Consider the following 17,791-nt stretch of genomic DNA (forward strand, 5'->3'; position numbering starts at 1 on the left):
CACACAGAATCACCCTCAAATTTAAATGAGGATTTCTCAAGTCAAAGTGGAATAAATACCTTGAAACAAAAAGAAATGTCCTAACACCCAGGGTACTGATTCTCCTTCATCATTAGATCTAGTGCTCTTGCTCCCAGCTCATTGGCTGCATTAATATAAATTTTTCCTAAAATCACTGCCTAAATGGTATTTTGAGAATTAGAATTCAAGTGCATTGAGTTCAACCTCCTGTGAGTCTTCATAAATCGCAATGGAAGTTGAGCTCTTTGCAACAAAGCCGAAAGAGACAACTGTAGTACGCCCTCTACATCATTTCTAAGGTGGGACTCACAGACTCTGTACACTTGCATCATGCTTCGTGTTCAGATTGTCTAAATCTCCCTCAGCTTTTATTTCTTTTTGTACTTTACCATTGCCCGCAAATCTTGAGATTCACTTAATAAGCGTTCTACTGCAATCATGTTCTCAGTCAGATCCATCGTTATCTTTGTTGCTTTGGCACTTGAGCATTTTGATTGGTCCAAAAAAGCCTGCTGGGCTTTGTCAGTCTGCTTCCAGAAAGCTTCCATCTGTGGAATATGAATTAAAAAAAATAATCCATGTTCCCTCATTAATCATCCAGTATTTCGTAATAATATAGTTATATATATTTTACTATATATAACTCTAATAAAAATTATATAATAATAATTATATACATAGTATTTCATTTCAGGCATATGAGTCTACAGAGATAGAAGTCACTGAGACTACAGACAGCTTTCAGTATTAGTTATAGTGAACATTTTGCAAAGCCAAAGAGCCTATTTACTATATGAGGATAGTTGATGGCACATAGAATCATAGGATGGAATATGGAATCACATAACCAGCAGGTCAATCCTGACCTTTTTAAATGCAGTTGTTCTGTTCACTAAGAATTTGTTGTTAGTTCTCCACTTATTGCACCTATAAAAGCCTATTACGTTGTTAGTATTAATGGGAAAACTAAAAAAGACAACAAATTGCAGCCCTTTTTTCTGGGAAATTTCTTTAGCTGTACGAGAAGATATTCCAGTCAAACAAAATTTTTGCTCAAAAAGAAAAACTGAAAATTGGCACTGTTTTTCACCATCAAAGCCTTTCACAGCCACATGCTACATAAGCACTTTATTAACTGCACTGGAATTAAATACTTTATGCAGTATCAGCAAAGTGTATGTGTTCATTCCAATATATTATTGTATAGGTAATCTCTAGTTTTAGGCTCTGATCCCACAAACAATTATAACTGTGCACAACTGAACATTCTGTGGTCTTCAGTGGGACTACTAGTACACACAAAGATAAGAAAATGTATTCATTGCCAAGCTTCGTATTAAGTATCTGTGAGTTTTGCAAAAAAATGACTATGGCATCTGTGAGTATGGCAAAAAAAGCTCTTTATATTACTGAAAGAAGAGTGGATTAGTTCACAGTCCTGATCTATATGAATCTGTGTACACGGAAATCATTTTCAATGTGGATGAAAAGCATCTGCTAGCATAAGAGTGACAGACCCACTGAAGGATGACTGCTGCTGGTGAATAACTGCCTCATGCTGCTCAGTGAGGCTGCCAGGGAGTTTTTATGTGACTGACTCTGGAGAATTCTAGACACTTAATTTTTCACAGCGCAAAGTTAAACTGCAAAAGAAACTTGACACAGATGTACAATTGTTACCAGGACTTCCACCATACAGTGAAAGGCACAGAGAATCACAAGAAAGCTGAGAAAACTCCTAGTGAACACTTAACCATTAGACATTAAAAAATGTTAATTCCTCTATGAAAAAGACCCAAGGCTGAGACGATGGGCTGTTTAGTTCAGCGCTGAAGTGTCACAGTCAATCAGTGCAGGCAGCTCACAGAGCCATCAGTCTGACTAGTCAGTCTCTCATTTTCATCAGCAGTGAATTTGCTAAAACCTCAAAAACAGACCTGGGAAGAAGAATATCTTCCAGATTACTCAATTTACTGGAAAATAATATGCAGAATATTCTTAACCTCTAGTCTTCTAGCCTGCAAGCTATTTGGACACAGTGACACTACTGTAGAGAAGAAAAAAAACCCCAAACTTCACTTTGAGAATCAAATGCTGGCTATCAAATTGTATTTTTTTACATAAAATGTAATTTTTTTAAATAAATGTATTATAATATGCAGAACTGCTAAGGCAAAATGATTTGCTGAAGTAAATGTACAAAGCATGCTAAAAGGTAATTCTTAGGAATTATTTCAGCTTAAAATGTTTTATAGTCTCTTATTACTCTCTTACTCAGTTATGAAGGACTGAAGAAAACAAGGTGCTAGAATTATATTCCTAAAAGTCAGACTATACCTAGGCTTGAAATAAATCTTACTGACAAGCAACAGACGTTTCTCATCTTTAAACCCAGTGTGATAAAACAATGTTTGTATAAAAACCATAGTGGCTCCCAAAGAGAGCTGGAAATACTTTGTTGGAGCAAAGTAAAAATGTTTTCAGGACTCAGGCACATCTAAAGTACTAACTGTGGACTAGTCAACACAACAGTTTAAAAAAAAGAAAAAAGCATTCCCCATCAAAAGAATAACACTAAAATAAAATTTAAAGAGAAAAATTAGAAAGTTACATTATCTATTATGTGCTCAGAATATTCTCTTTCTTTCCTTTCTAAGTCTTCTAGAGTCTGGTACTCTGAATTATGGGCTCCTGACATCTCAGTATTCTGGAGTCTAGAGTCAAGTTGTTTCTGTAATGCTTCAAAATCCTGGAAAAAAAGTAAATTATTTGTTAAATGGAAAAACAGACATCATTTCTAAATTCAGACTGAATTTGTAAGCCAGTTGTGGCTCATGGCTAGAGAGGCTGAACAAGACTGTTCAGATAGTTCAGTCTCTGGGTAACGCACCTCCTGCAGCAAGCGAAGAAAACTGAAGCTATATATATGGCAGTTCTGAAGCACACTCAATACAAATACATGCATTTCCACTAGTATGTGAACATGATCAAGACTGTTGTCCATCTCCACTGAATTCAAGTTTTTGTAAATGCTGCTTCATGCGTTTTCACACTAATAATCCTTTGAATCTATCCACACGTACTTCCTACTCTAATGCATGTTCCCTATCTGAAATGGCAGCTATGAGTGTATACGCTGCACCCGAAAGCACAGAGAAGTATGCAGATACGACAATCAGATAGTGTTTCCGGCAGAGTGCTAGCACACATGGATGAACACACCTGTAATGCTCATAAGGGACGAATCATAGGCTACATGAATATATGCGTTTGAAGTTTTTCAATCCTTTAAAGCCAGGATGATTTTTTTCTGAAAGCTAATGATACTGACAAATACTAGTCTTCTGCCTTTACTCAGTAGCTTGGTACTGAAATGGAGAATGCTTCAGTTGCTGAAACATGCCTTATGTAACAAACATTTACTTTTAATATCACACTATTTTGGGTGTCTATGCATTAACTCGATACCCTATGTCTTCAAGAAATGTAACCAGATTTTGTCAAGCTTCACGAACAATTTCAACAAAATCCCATGAATTTTTCTTACAATGCAGAACTAAAAGAGGAAAATGCTGTCTGTGATGAATAATATAATTATCAGTCTTGCCAATGCAGTATTACATACTTTTTAATAAGGAAAAGCTTATTACCAACATCTCTTTTACATGGTACTCATAATCAGCCTCATCCCTATGTGATATCCCAACTTAAGGCTGTCACATTTCAAGACCCTTCTCTCCAGAATATAGGACATAGGAATCTCATATTGATACTTAAATAACTGACCTAATCCAGCAATTACTGCATCTAATAAACAAAATTTAGTATTTGTCTTGCAGCAGCTCAGTTAGGTACACGAAGACACCAATGCCATCAAGCCTCATTGAGGGTTAGGCTAATCTGGGAAACATTCCTCATCTGTATTACCTCTGCATTTATAATTTGAAGTCATTACCAGACGTCCATCAGAAAAAGGGATTTGTACACCAAAGCTCACTTTTCATTTAGTAAATACAATCAATTTTAATATTAAACCTGAGGATTTAAAGCAGAGGAGTGGTTTTAAGGCAAAATCCATTCTGAAATAAATTATTAGGTACAACTACAGAGATTCTTGATATTCATTCACAGATTGTGAGACTGAACGGACAAAATAAATATCAACAACTAGAGCTGGCAAGCCAATAGACTTTAATGCCTAAATTCCATCTGTATGTAACAAAAAAATCATTACTGTGAGAAGAATTAAATATTGGACTAGGCTGCCCAGAGAAATGGAGGAGTCTCCTTCAGTGCAGATATTCAAGACTTGGCTTGGCAGGGCACTGGATAGCCTTTAGTATTCTCTGCTTCCTACAGAAGGCTGGACCAGGTGATCTCCAGAGGTGGTTCTCAACTCAGACTTTTCTATGACTCTAATCTGGAAAATGGAAAGCGGAACCAACAGCTCTCCTGTTCAGTTATGTAAAGCTTTTTTTCCCTTCTGATAATCTTAAATACGGTATTGTGACTCCATCTGAATGCATATTGACTGTCAATGTATTTTATCTAGTTCAGAAGTGGAAAATGGATTTTGATACAAGCATATGGAAGAAAAAAAAAGGATAAAGAGGAAAATAAGTATATTTCCTCTTGTTAAAAAAAGCCTTGAGTTTCCTTCTAGCACTTTATTTCCTGCTATTTTATTATCAGCAATGATACATGGAACCAGCCAAAGATCTGATAATTAAGAGATTTTTAAATCGAGTGAATAAGATTCACAACGTTCTGTTTGCTTGAATGGATTCAACTACAAAATACTTAACAGATTACAAAATTCTTAACAGATTAGACACATTACTGTCCTGATCACCTCATACAACAAGAAGGAGGAAACGTGGACAACGTAATGGAGAAAATCAACTAACAAAGGAGTTTCTCTGCATTTTTCTGAAATAGATTATAGATGACACTGCTGTTTAAAAAGAGTAGGTGATATAGCCTGCTGCGGCAACTTACACCAACTGGTTGGATCAACTCTTATTTTCTGTGGTCTGAAATATTAACCAACAAACCCACTTACATTTTCTTGAACTAAAAGGATCTTCTTGAACAAATCATCAGTAATCTTCTTTTTATGACAAAAGTCTGCAAGGTATATTTTGAGAACCTGAATAAACATCTGTTCAAAAGGAAGGAAACAAAAGCCAGGGTAAGTGCCTGCTCAACATTGTAAGGCCATCATTGTGATAACTTTTGTTAATTTAAATCAATCAGTGAGATTATAGTGAATCACAAGTGAAATAACAGAAACATCATCAGAACTCTGTAGTACTTCCATTACAAAAAATTCTTTAGCTTTGGCTTCATGTAAGATATTGGAAGATGGTTTTATGTTCTAACAAGGACATAATCTCATATAGCCTTGGGACCAGACTGACACATCTGCAACTGCCCTTTACTGGACAATATACAGATCACTTAAAAATATGAAGTCCATTTTTTAAAGTTTAATGAACCCCTAAACTGAAAGATACTAACATATTCACTGTTATGATTTCAACTGTAGTCAGTCAAATGAAGTATCGGTCATTTTTATATACAACACAAAATTAACCATTTCAAGTTCTAGCCACCTTCTCTTACAAAAAATACACATATTTTCCAGTTGTTGTTTGTTTATTTGTTTGGGTTGTTTTAAAGATTGTAATACTAGTATCTTCAAAAAGATGTTTTTGCACACTGGGATAATTTTTGCTTAAGCTCTTCTCTTTCCTCAGTGTAAAGACAATTCACTTTGTTACTAACTGCTGCAGCATTTTCCAATGTGAAGATAAATTTAACTGCCACCTGCCCATTACTCATGTACTTGAAAACAGATGATGCGGAAGTTGCCCACTTTAAACATGTAAAAACATAAATAAAACCATATTTACACATACAAACAGATATTGAAGCCAACATTTCAGCTAAGCGAAATCTGGAAAGTATGTTATCATTAGAGTTGAGTAATAGAGAAAACAGTAAAGCAGCCATGTTTTGGATCTCACTTGCCAATGTTCTGGATAGCAGTTTGGCAAGTTCTGAACACACAACACTAAGATACCACATACTGTAAAAGGGGGGAAAGAAAAAAGAATTCAGGAGAACACTGAAGGAAGAGGATATGTTTCCTTTTCCAAGACCTGACGCTAACAAAGACTGACTCTGAAATCAGAGAAAGCAGAGTGGAAAAGGAAGAAACTATTCTCTAAACTGATTTTTTTTTTGCCCTTTTCCCCTGCTAGTGAACATACACAGCTAGTCAAAGCCTCAGCTAAAGGTCAAAGTCATCTGCCTTTTATGGTAATTTCTGATAGGCCACAAAGTACGATAAATGCTCATTTTCTCAGTGTTTCTGTGATTACATCACCATGTGGTTAACTTGCCTTCATTTACAGAAGGATGATTAACTTTGAGATCAAGTTCAATCTTCTGTAGTCAAGCTAAATTTCCTTCTGCAATCTGATCTCAAGTTCCCGTCCTTATCTACTTAGATGGGAATAAATCGCAGCAGAAGAGAAGTTGCTTTCCAGGTTTACTTTCACGCTTTTTCTTTTGTATTTTGTAGAAATTTGTTCAGAAAATCCCGGAACGGAAATATTCTCACTGCATTTAACAAATTACAACAGAAATGACCAATCTGTTTAAACAGAGGTCGGGGAAAAGGGGGAGGAGAAAGCCATATGTTTTAAGTCCAGATTTACATTAACTAAGCTAAAACTCAGTAATGGTGATGATTCTGTACTTGACCATAACTAGTCACCATAAACAATTGTGTACATTCATTTTTGGTTTGTTTGGTTTTTAGTTTGGTTTGGTTTGGTTTTTTCTCTCAGCTTTAGACACTGTGACTTAACGTAGTTAGCTATCTATGGTTTAAATGGGTACCTTAATTCCTCCGTCATACAAAATCAGGACTATTGCACATATGATAATGGTACTGATTCAGTTGAACTTTCAACTTTATTTAAAGAGCCTGGAGTCCTTTGAGTTGCAACGCACAAGCATTGTCCTTAAAATATAAACACATATATTAAATATGTATTTTTTCTATTTTTATGACCCTCAAGTGCTGTATGTTGTCCTCTGGAGTAAAGTTTAAAGCCAAATTTTTGTATTATCCGGTCTGACCTCCTGTATTTCAAAGCCCAATATATTTCTTTATATTTGACTCCTTTGTGAAGTTCATATATATACAGAACAAAGAGAAAAAATAAAGTACTGTAGAGATGCAACTCTGCTACACTACTTCCCAGCTAGTCAGTAGTTTATTTCCTAAACTGATATTCAACTAAGCTGTTCAAAAAAAATAGCTATAAATGAGAAACGAATACCTACCACGTGTTTTTCTTTCCTGAGTTCAGTATCAAGAAGCATGAGATCTTTTAAAATAAGACTGCAAAGGCAGAGCTTAACATCAAAGCTAAAACAAAGATTTAAAAAGTGTTAATATCAATCTAAATGAAGGTCACATAACAGAGCAACACCATATAATAGATTCACTTAACCACTAAATTCTCCTAAAAGCACTGCCCCTACAACAGCTGTCAAGTCACTTTACTCTTACGTTGTCTTCTTTTTCAGATGAAATATATCTACACAAAAGTAAGCAAAACAAAATAGTGCTTTTTTTAAGCTGGAGTTGCAGTTCCCTTTACAAAAAGGCAAGATAAATATAGGCATGAGTGACTGTAACAAAGGGAAACCAAAGCTTTAAATTAAAACAACTACAATTAGAGTGGGCATTTTGAAAACATTCTCCATCACTAGTGCCTTCCTGAGTCCTCATAGTGACAGAAACATGATTTCCTTATTCTTGCTAATGAGAATACAGACACGTATGTATTCACCTAGTGGTTTCTTGCTGTTGTGCAGCTGAAAGAAATCCAAAGCTGGTAATCCATTTTGATTAGCTCTACCTGCTCATCAATGGAGTTTCTGAGAAAGGAAGTTTTCCCACCACATGACATGAGGAGTAGTTCCCATTAAAACAGAGAGAACAGACCACTGCCACTTGCTGTTCTCGAGGCACCTGTTGCGTGACTTGATGTTGTACTGCGCAGAGGACTCCATCCCTAGCTGAGCATGTCACTGCACTTGTGAACTGAACATACAAGCCAAATCAAAGGGATCTCCTTATTGTAACAGTGACACACAGTTTTATGAGACTGTTTTTGCCAAAGTTCTGATTCACAGAATTGCATAAAGAACAACTTCACTTTCAATATACAACATGATGCATTTCTTCAGTCTCTCCAGTCACTTTTTAGGGTCATACGCAGATAGTCCTGTCTTTATGTGGTGAATGTATGCATTCAAGCTCAGCCTTCAGTTTACACCAGACCTTTAGTGATTGTTCTGAAAACTACTGACGCATTCTAGGAAATGACCAAACACGAGGGCAGGTTTACTGCTTACCTCTCACATGTTAGCACTTCAGGGAAGCTGGTCACCTTGAGGAAGGCTCGAGCCTGAAATCTTTCATCGCTTGTTGTGGAATGTATTGTTGTGGAAGAACTGCAGTCCTCTTTGTCTCCCTGGCTCAGGGATCCCAGGCTGCCTGACATAGATGTCTCCATGACCTGATTAGGCAGAACTGCCTGCTTTGGATTCTCATGCAAAGATGGATTGGATGAGCCATCTGCCAAAGGCTACAGTCAAAGAAAATTTACAAGGTCAATTAATACAACGCAATAAGGAGCTAAACATCTCACCAATTTGCAGTATTTGCTTTCAAGCAAAAAATTAAGCAATATACACAGAAAAAGTGTTTCCACATATATTTAGATTCATCATACTGACAGGTTCCTGCATTGCCCAGAAAAGCATTCTTCTGTTCTGGTTATCTGCTTAGTGTTTGTTTTCCTACTGAAGGGCAGATGCTTGTGGGGTTTTTCATGTGTCTCCTTGGACAGACTCGACTTCCATTTATGTTAATGGGAAGAAGGGGTCTCTTGACAACAGTAAAAATTGACCAGAGACCATGAAAAGCACTGCAAGTTTCAGGAGGAGTTGTAAGCAGATGATGCCTTACAAAATAAGCCCTGAGTCAACGGACTATAAACAAAGAAAAATCCCTATTAAGCAGATGGGCAGTAAGTTTTCTTCTGTTAATTGACTCTGCAAATTTACTCTGACACAGAATGATTATCATTAATTTTTACAAGTAGAATCTAAAACCTTACCCTAAATTTCTGATTGATGGGATAGATCACTTTTGCCTTTAATGCAAATGCCGTGATGTTACTGTTCAGAGGAGACTCACTTTCCTGTATGGAAAAGAACAGAAAACCATTTGGGAACAGCAGTAGACCTGATGATTGTTCGCTGTAAGAATTGCATGCCTCTTTTGGTTACACAACTTAGAAATTCCCATTGATAACTAATTATTTATTGACTGTTTCTGCATTGGCACAAGAAGTCTTCTCATATTCAGAATATGAAATCCAGAAAAGAGAACACTGTCATTACCACTGCTTCAAAATGTTTTTACTCCTGCAAGGGAAAACAGGCAATAGCTGGTATTCACAAGTTATTTTCATTTCGTTCCCCCTCCCTGCTTTAAAAGGAACTAAAGTTTTGACATGAGAGACTAGAATTACCTTAATAATAGAAACTTCTAAAGGATAAGCTCCACAGATATCATGGCTATAAATTCTGAGTTCCAATTTAATTAAAGAAACAATAGATTAAACAAAACCAGTCATTCATTTTTTTTAGGAGGAACTTTTATAGTACAACCCTTACCTATAATCTACAGAAAATACCAATGTTCTTCTGAAGAACTTTTTATAGATAATGCATTCTTTTCATACAATCTGCTGTATCATGTAATCTGACTTTCTGCTCCTCCTCTTTTCTAGCCACTGCTTTATGCACTTTTATGGGATAATCAGCTTTGTTTTGTGAGGTTATATATGGCTTAATAAAAGGTTGGCTATAAGCAACAGACAGAATGCTTAAAAGCAAGCTTTAGCAGGTTTCCTATTCTAACTTTTTGGTTTTGTCATATGAAGTGAAAGAATCCAATCTGTCAAAACACAATTTTCTTTATATAGATTTTTCTAGGAAATATCAAAGCACTAATAGAGTCTAAAAATAGAGACGGGAAGAGAAGAGCAAACTATGTAATTCATTAGACTTTTATCATTGTACCTTTTCATCTCCGCCTCATTTATTTCCAGAAGTCATTTTTGGATTTACTGATAAAGTTAAAAGCACAGGGTCAGCATGTAAAACATTGCTCATACTGAGTAGAACAACTGCTGTAATACATATTCAGGGATAGAAGCCGACAGAGACATTGCTCTGCAATGGCTGGAGGCAGAGCAGCTTCTCTCCAAAGCTGTAAAGCCACATTGCAGAGTGCTAGAACTAATGCATGCTGCTTCTCAGCAGGCATGAGTAATACACAGTTATTATTGATACAGTAATTATGGTATTACTGCAATGTAGAAGGTCTCAGAATGAAAATATCTGTTTTTCTGAAGTGCTCTAACCTAACTAAAAGCACCTTCCATCTATGCTTCTTCATGAACTATCAATTTGATGCTAGAAACAGCAAAAGCCTCTGGGAATTGGGACAAATGAATAGAAAAAAACCATATGTTAACTTCAGTAGTTAGACAAATAGGTGGGAGACAGTCCCTCGAAATAACAAGGTTACTTCTTAATGTGTTATAAATGAGTTAACGTGTTTGGGAAATGGATATAGCTGTGAATGATCATCTTTAAAAGACCATGATCCCATTTCAAAAGGACCGGTAATATGCATAAACTTATATCATTATGTAAGTTCTCTCACAGGATTTACACTCCAAAAGAGAATCTAATTCATGCTCACTTGTTATGCTGTACTTTAACTCAAGCAAAATGACTGGCCATGGTTTGTCACCATTCCTAATCACAAAACTGAAATGAAGATTAATTACCTGTCAGAATTTAAACCAACAGTAAAACGTTTACAGTAATGTCTATCTTCTCTTTGTCTTGAAACCAGTTCTCATTACAAGCTAAGCACCAGACTGGCTGGCTTGAACTGACACCTTCTGCATGTATTTAATTTACGTATAATAGACTGAATGAGTTAGCTGAACTGCACATTTTTTTTAAATATGCAGTTTAACTCACAACCTTTAGGTTCACCAGCTTTGGGTGAAAGCCAGTGATCTCACAACTACACAATAGGACTGGTTCTCCAGTTATTTTGAGCTTATTGCACACACAAAAAAAAGTTGTTTCAATTTTCAGTTGAGGGTGGGTTAAGTTTATACCTTCTCCTACTTTTCTTTCAAAATTGTTTCTCTAATTGTCCTTGAATCCCAGCTCAACACACTGGTGTTTCAGTATTTGCGGTCATTTGACCTCTGCACTGTATCTTCAGCTGGTACCTGATGGGAGAACTTTCTATGTGAGAAAGCCATTGAAGATGCTGCTGTTCACAAACATACTCATTTTACTTCATTTATGCTTTCTCCCTCCATTGATCTACTCAGCCCAACTGAGAGTTGGAGCATTTAAGGAGGCTCTAGAAAAAAAGTATTTGTTCCAGATTGAACCTGATGAGAGAACTTTGTTACTGTCAAAATTTCTCTAATAAATCTCCTTCTCCAGGAAACAATCCACTATCAACTATCAGCACTGATTTCAGTACTTAAGAACTTTTTCTTATGTCAATAGTGTTAACTTTTCTCATCAGCCTTTTGAAATTAAGGACAATGTAGAGACAGCCCCTGTTCAAAAAGAACTCAGGATCTTGATTAAAATATCCAAAAAGAGTCCCCCAAGAGAAATGGAATTCATAAGGGAAATGAGTGCCTGAAATGCTTGCATTCACAAGCAGCCATCAGCTCCCACTCTCCTTCTTGTGCTTTTTCTGAACACATTTTAAGGACTCAATTCCAAATCCAATAAAATTAAGACAGTTTGGACCAGGCCCTGAATGTGCTCATTGCTACGTGCAGCAAAAGAGACAATCGCTAACATAAGCAGAGCTTTACCTCCAGCAGAATTTCCTCTTTTGATGTATATGGTTCTGCTTGACTTTTCAGGAGTGTGTGCTCTCTTTCATCAGAGTTGAAGCTTTCCAGAAGTCTCTGGGAATCATCCTTCTGAAATTCCAAGAGAAAACAGATAAAATATAACACTGAGATCACATAGATTCCCTGGAAACATCTTTGACAGCAGCCTGGATACACTCACATCTCCATCCTGAAAATGATTTCAGTATCAGCTGAAAATGATGGAAAAATGGATGATTTGGAAAAATATGACCAGAAAATGAATGAGAATGTTTAGGAAGCATTTTTTCAAATTAATGAACTTCATGAACTTGATTTGTCAGCCTAGAAGTAGAATTTTAACCTGAAAATCTGTAAGAGGCTGTAAATTTGTCAAATCAATCCATCAGCTCTCAAAACGTCTTACTACAGACTATGGAGTCAAGCTCTCAGTCTTGGTTCAAACTTCTCAGTTAGAGCAAGTTAACTAAAACTGTCTGTAATTGCCTGCAACGAAGGGAACGTATTCTTGTTTCCCTGCTATGTGAAAAACTGCCTAAATGAAGTTTTATGTGTGGGAAGTTCCTGTCAGGAAGAAATAACCATCAGAAAAAGTTCACCGTCTTTCTCCCCCAAAAGCAGCCCATCCCATCGGCCTTTACTTCCCAAACAAACACACAGCCACTGGTATGGACACAGGATGTGCAGGAACAAAACCTTCTGCTGCTCTGCTGCCCACGCTCTTCCCTGTGCACTAGATAGACCAAAAAAAAATATACTAATGTTGGTCAACGCATCCAAACACAGCATTGCAAGGAATTTTTTTAGGGAAGGAAAAGGTGGCAGCCACCCTACCTCGACTACTTTTAAAATTATTTTTCAGATTTTCAATCCACTAACTGCTTTCTGATGTAGTCCAATGATATGGCTGCAGCCACCATGCGTGTGGCTATCTTATGGAAAGATTCTCCTTGAATTATTTGGCCACTTGGTATATACAGTAGTCCATTTTCTCCCAATATGGAGAACTGCCCAACCTTTGAATACATTTCACTCCTTATGACTTGCCTCTATTATCTTTCTGGAACTTAGATGCTCAGTAATACAGACTATGTTCTCGGTTTAGTCTCCAAGACATGGCGAATTGCAGATGCTGGTTCCTAAAAATCTACTAATGACAAAAGAACAGCTACAAGTCTCTCCCATCAATCTTGTTACTTATTTGTCCCAAACCAGAAGTTCACAAAATTTAGGTTGAGCAACTGGGATTTGTGGAAGTAGCCACATTGGATTCACCGCTGTAGCTGACATCATAGCCACTCCAAAATAAGAATTTGCTTCTCTCATCTTATCTCTCCAATTGTTCATATTTATCCAGCATTCATGTTCACTCCTTTATATCTCCATCACTATAATTTAAGTGTTTGAATTTCTCCAGGATTCATTTCTTTCCTGCTAACATTTCTAATCTCATTGCCTTCTTCTTGATTTGTTTTTGTCCTTTGTTATTTTTGCAACTGAAGTGCTACTGAGCTCCCCTTTAAGAGTATTAACAAGTTGAAAAAAAACTAAGTCTAACTGTAATTACTGTAAGACTTGATCAAGCTAATCTACCAGAACACCACAATGAGACAAGCTCCAACCCAAAGTGTCACAAGAGCCTCCAGGTAACGCCGTACTCTAACAGCAGAATATTATCGACAGAAATGTATTACAGCACCTACATGGTCAGAAGTTACCATGGTAAAGGCTTCTTCTTAGAACCATCTCGCTGCGTCTTATACATAGATCATCGAACCAATAAGGCACTAAACTGCATGCATCCAAGTGCCATGGATTCAGGTCGAGATCTATAGAATAGTGTTTAATTGGAGCTGAGAGACAAGTAGCTTATTGTGGTGCCTATGGCTGCTTCAGACTCTGGGTACTTGCTCTGCTCCCACTGCAAGGATAACTCAGCTGCTTGGGAATCAACATGGCATACTTAGGCAAACTATCCCTGTTTCTACTTTGGATGCAGGCAGCCGTAATGCATGCAGTTCAGCATCTGCTATACACACAATAGGCTTGATTCAGAGCATCGGTGGGGAAGACAGTATGTGGAAGGAATGGGCACAGACAGCCTGTTTGCATTTGGGAAATCAGACCCATGGGATATAACCTGCCCACCCTACAGTGTGCTCTGTATGCACCAGCGGGCAGCTTATTTTTCTTTCGAAATAAACAACTCTTTTACAGCAGCAGCATTGATTTTAATGGCATTTAAGCACCTAAATGCATCTGAAGATCGGGGCCAGAGAGAACTTACAGCTTCTATTCCCTATTGACATAAACGACATAAAGGATAAAATTGTACGTGGCTATATTTGAGTCGGTAGTGGCAGCACAATAAAGATACTGCCTATTAAGGCAGGGAAAACGAGCAATTGAATCCGAGAGGCTTGCACTTGCACAGGATGCATTGATCCAGCATTTGAAGTGCCTCCATTATTAGGCTAAAGCATGGCTTCAAACAGAGTTTCAAACCTGGTACTTAAAAGCAGTTGGGAACAAGAGGATTTTTCTCTTATGTCATGTTTAATAACAGTCAACACTAACAGATACACACACGCAGCAGCGCTGTTATAGCTGAAAAGATGTGTGGTTAAAAACCAAGTCAAACCAGACCCCCCACTGCAGGCTGGCAGAATGCTCCACAGGGCTCCCAATCTCCCAGCTGTGCCAGAGCCAACCATTGCTACATCCAGTCAATCCAACACGACCTGGGACTAAACGCGATGAGAGAAAAAAGCAGAAGTCGATAACAATTCTCAGAAAACATGTCTGCCTGCAGATATGTGCTATCCCTGTGATCCTGGAGTCCAAACAAACACTTCATGTAATAAGAGGGATATGAACCATCCACCACAGTCCCTAAAACAGTAAGGCAGGTACGCTGCTAACAAACCCACACGCTTTAGAAAATCCTGTTAGTTTCGCATCAAGAAACTGTCAGATGTGTTCTGCTGCCTTTATTTCTCGGGTGTGTACATGTGTTCCCTTGGCGCAAAGTTCTCACTGTGGGTTAGTACTAATACTCCACTTGTGCCGTCTGTAAAATGAACTTGGGAGGAGTTCATAAAATGCTTTGGAAATCGGATTGTTCTACTTTAGGACAGAAATTAGTATTTACTTCCAGTTATCTCAGGAAGTCTCTGCCATCTTCCAGTATCCCCCAAAAGTAACACAGCCTCGTACAAGAAACGACGGCCGTGAGAGGCAACTAGTGGGTCACCTATGCTGAAGACGCAGGCCAGCAGGGCAACGTTCAGAACACAAAAAGTGCTTAAACCGGCCTCTTTTTTGAGCCAGTGGCGGTGTCAGCGAATTTTTAACTGAAGAAAGTAGTAAAACCCTTTCCAACGGATGCGTGTCGGGAATTACGGGGCTCCGCACCTACCACCGAGCTCACCCCAAGCCCGCAGTGTCCCCTGCAGAACCGCCACCGCCCGCGCCGCCCGCCCCGCGCCCCCGGGGCCGGCCCGGGGCTCCCGGCCCGGCTCAGGCGGCCGCGGCTGTCCCGGTGCCCGGCCGGACTCTCCGAGCTGTCTACCCCGCGGCAGGCCCGAGCCTCCCCGCGGCGGGAGGCAGCGGGGAATGCCGGCTGCCAGCCCCGCGCCCGCCGGCCCTGCGTACCTCTCGCCGCCGGCGCGGCCCGAGCGCGCAGCGGCAGAGCAGGGCGGCGGCGGCGGCGCCCAGCAGCAGCCCCAGCAGCACGGCGGGGGCGAGCAGCGCGGGCAGCGCCTGCAGAGAGCGAGCCCAGAACTGCAGCCCCACCGCCCGCAGGCAGCCCCCGGCTGCCGCCATCGCGCCCGGCCCGGCCCGGCCCGCAGAGAGGAAGGGAGAAGGGAGGGGACGTCCCGCTGCTCGGGGCCCCTCCGCCCCCCGCCCTCGCCGCGGTGGGAGGAGACCGATGGCGGATGGATGCGGCGGCTGAGGCCCGGCCTGGCTCGGGGGCAGCGCCTGGAAAGCCGCCGCGGCGCCCTGCGCGCCCGCCGAGGGGCCGCCCGCCGCCATGCGGCGGCTGCTGGCCGGGCTGCTGCTGGCGCTGCTCGCCGGCGAGCCCTCCGCGCCCGCTCAGCCCCGCGGAGCGGCCGCCTGGCGCGCCTGGGCCGGGGGCCGCCCCCCGCCGAGCCCCGCGGAGCGAGCCGGGGCGCCGGGCCGGCCCCGGGAGCCCTGCGTTCAGACGGCGGCCGGGGTAAGGCGGCGCGCCCGCGGGGCGCTGCGCGGGCGGCGGGTCAGCCCCCTCGGCGGGGCGCACCGGGGGGCCCGGGGCTGCGATGGCGGGCGAAGGAGAGGCCGCGCCCGAGGGCGCAGCGAGCGCCCACCGCGGGGTTTGCTGGAGGAGCGGTGGCCCGGCGGAGCTGCGGCTGCTTCCCGGCCACTTGGGCTGGAGGCAACGGCCCGAAGAGCTGCCGAGGATCGGCGTGATGGGGCGGCTGGGACGTGCCGCACGCCGACAGCGGCTCTGCCGCGCTGTTCCTCCCGAGCAGAGGCCGTCGGTCGCAGCACCGTTGCCCGCTGGTGTCAGCCCGCTGTTGGGAGTGCCGCTCGTGGTGTGGGATACGGCTTTTGTTTTTCATGTGACGTGGGGAAACATTCTTTCTCCTTATCTAGGTATCTTAACTGTCTCAACACGTGACAACATAGTTTTCTTTTGCCAATGTGGAGAGTATACTTGAGGCTGTGCAGTGGGAATGGAGTGGATCGCAGACGATAGTTTGTGGTCTGGTTACAAAAAGGCCAATCAACAGGAAATAATATTGTAGGGAATTTTCTTTTTTTTTAAAAAAAACACACCTTATTTTGCCACCAAAAATTAAATTAATATAAAACTTGGGGAAAATATCTGCTGGCGATATTACTACATTAAATTAATTACCTTTGAAGCATGATGTGAGTGCTGGCCCATAGAATTGGCACTGTTGGCCGATGCAGAGCCCATCATGATGCCCTTTGGTATTATGAACGCACTCTGCAGCAGAGTGGAAGAATTGTGCCGAATATCCAGATTATATTTTCCAGTGCAGACTGCTGAGAACTGAATGTTAGATAAGGCAGAAGAAAAAACAAGGAGTGCTGTAATGTCATTTGTAGTTGACACACATGGACATACAATCACTGCAGATTTTTGAGCATGAGCTTTTGTAAAACCACAGATGAATGAATGCCTGGAGTCTGTGGAAGTCAGGAGCGGTTTGTACGCTGATTTCCTAGGAAGTAAGAAATAAAGCTTGTTAGCTAACAAGCCACATTTTCTGCATGCCTTTGTGCACGCTTAGATCACTGTCTACTTTTGTTACAGGCTCATTTACAAAGGAGCTGTTGACATTTAACATTCACATTCATATATATGCAAACAATGTGTAAGAGTAATATTTGGGATTAATGTTTATAAACAAGATTTATTTCAACGTTTAACATAATAGCCCATCATATCGGTGTTTTCTGTTTTCATCAGTTTCACGCTGGTATCATTATATCCACTTAGAGTACTGTACACATTTCCTTGATGCAGCATATAGGGCTCTAGAAATATCTGGCAAAGGTTAACTCCCTTTTAACATGTAATTTCTATTGCTGCATGTCAATACGCGTCTATGGAAATACATGCATATATCTCTCTATCCACCAGACAGTTCTTAATATTTAAGTTTGTCACTGGCGTGCCATGTTCTTATCTTTTTGTGTTCTTGAGATGTTTGGCTACT

General features: G+C 40.4%; 1 protein-coding gene across 1 annotated transcript in view; it reads right to left on the reverse strand.

The window, feature by feature from the left end:
- EVC (EvC ciliary complex subunit 1) overlaps window positions 1-15,887 on the reverse strand; it is a 55,411-nt gene extending 39,524 nt beyond the window's left edge. Inside the window, 8 exon segments of the mRNA XM_086612049.1 lie at window positions 411-569; window positions 2,633-2,770; window positions 5,084-5,182; window positions 7,381-7,465; window positions 8,461-8,693; window positions 9,228-9,311; window positions 12,042-12,152; window positions 15,717-15,887. Coding sequence (XP_086468175.1) covers window positions 411-569; window positions 2,633-2,770; window positions 5,084-5,182; window positions 7,381-7,465; window positions 8,461-8,693; window positions 9,228-9,311; window positions 12,042-12,152; window positions 15,717-15,887 — 1,080 coding nt within the window.
- Between the last annotated feature and the right edge of the window lie 1,904 nt (window positions 15,888-17,791).

The sequence above is a fragment of the Tauraco erythrolophus genome, chromosome 5 (genome assembly GCF_009769465.1).
Source record: "Tauraco erythrolophus isolate bTauEry1 chromosome 5, bTauEry1.pri, whole genome shotgun sequence".
Classification (NCBI taxonomy): Eukaryota; Metazoa; Chordata; class Aves; order Musophagiformes; family Musophagidae; genus Tauraco; species Tauraco erythrolophus.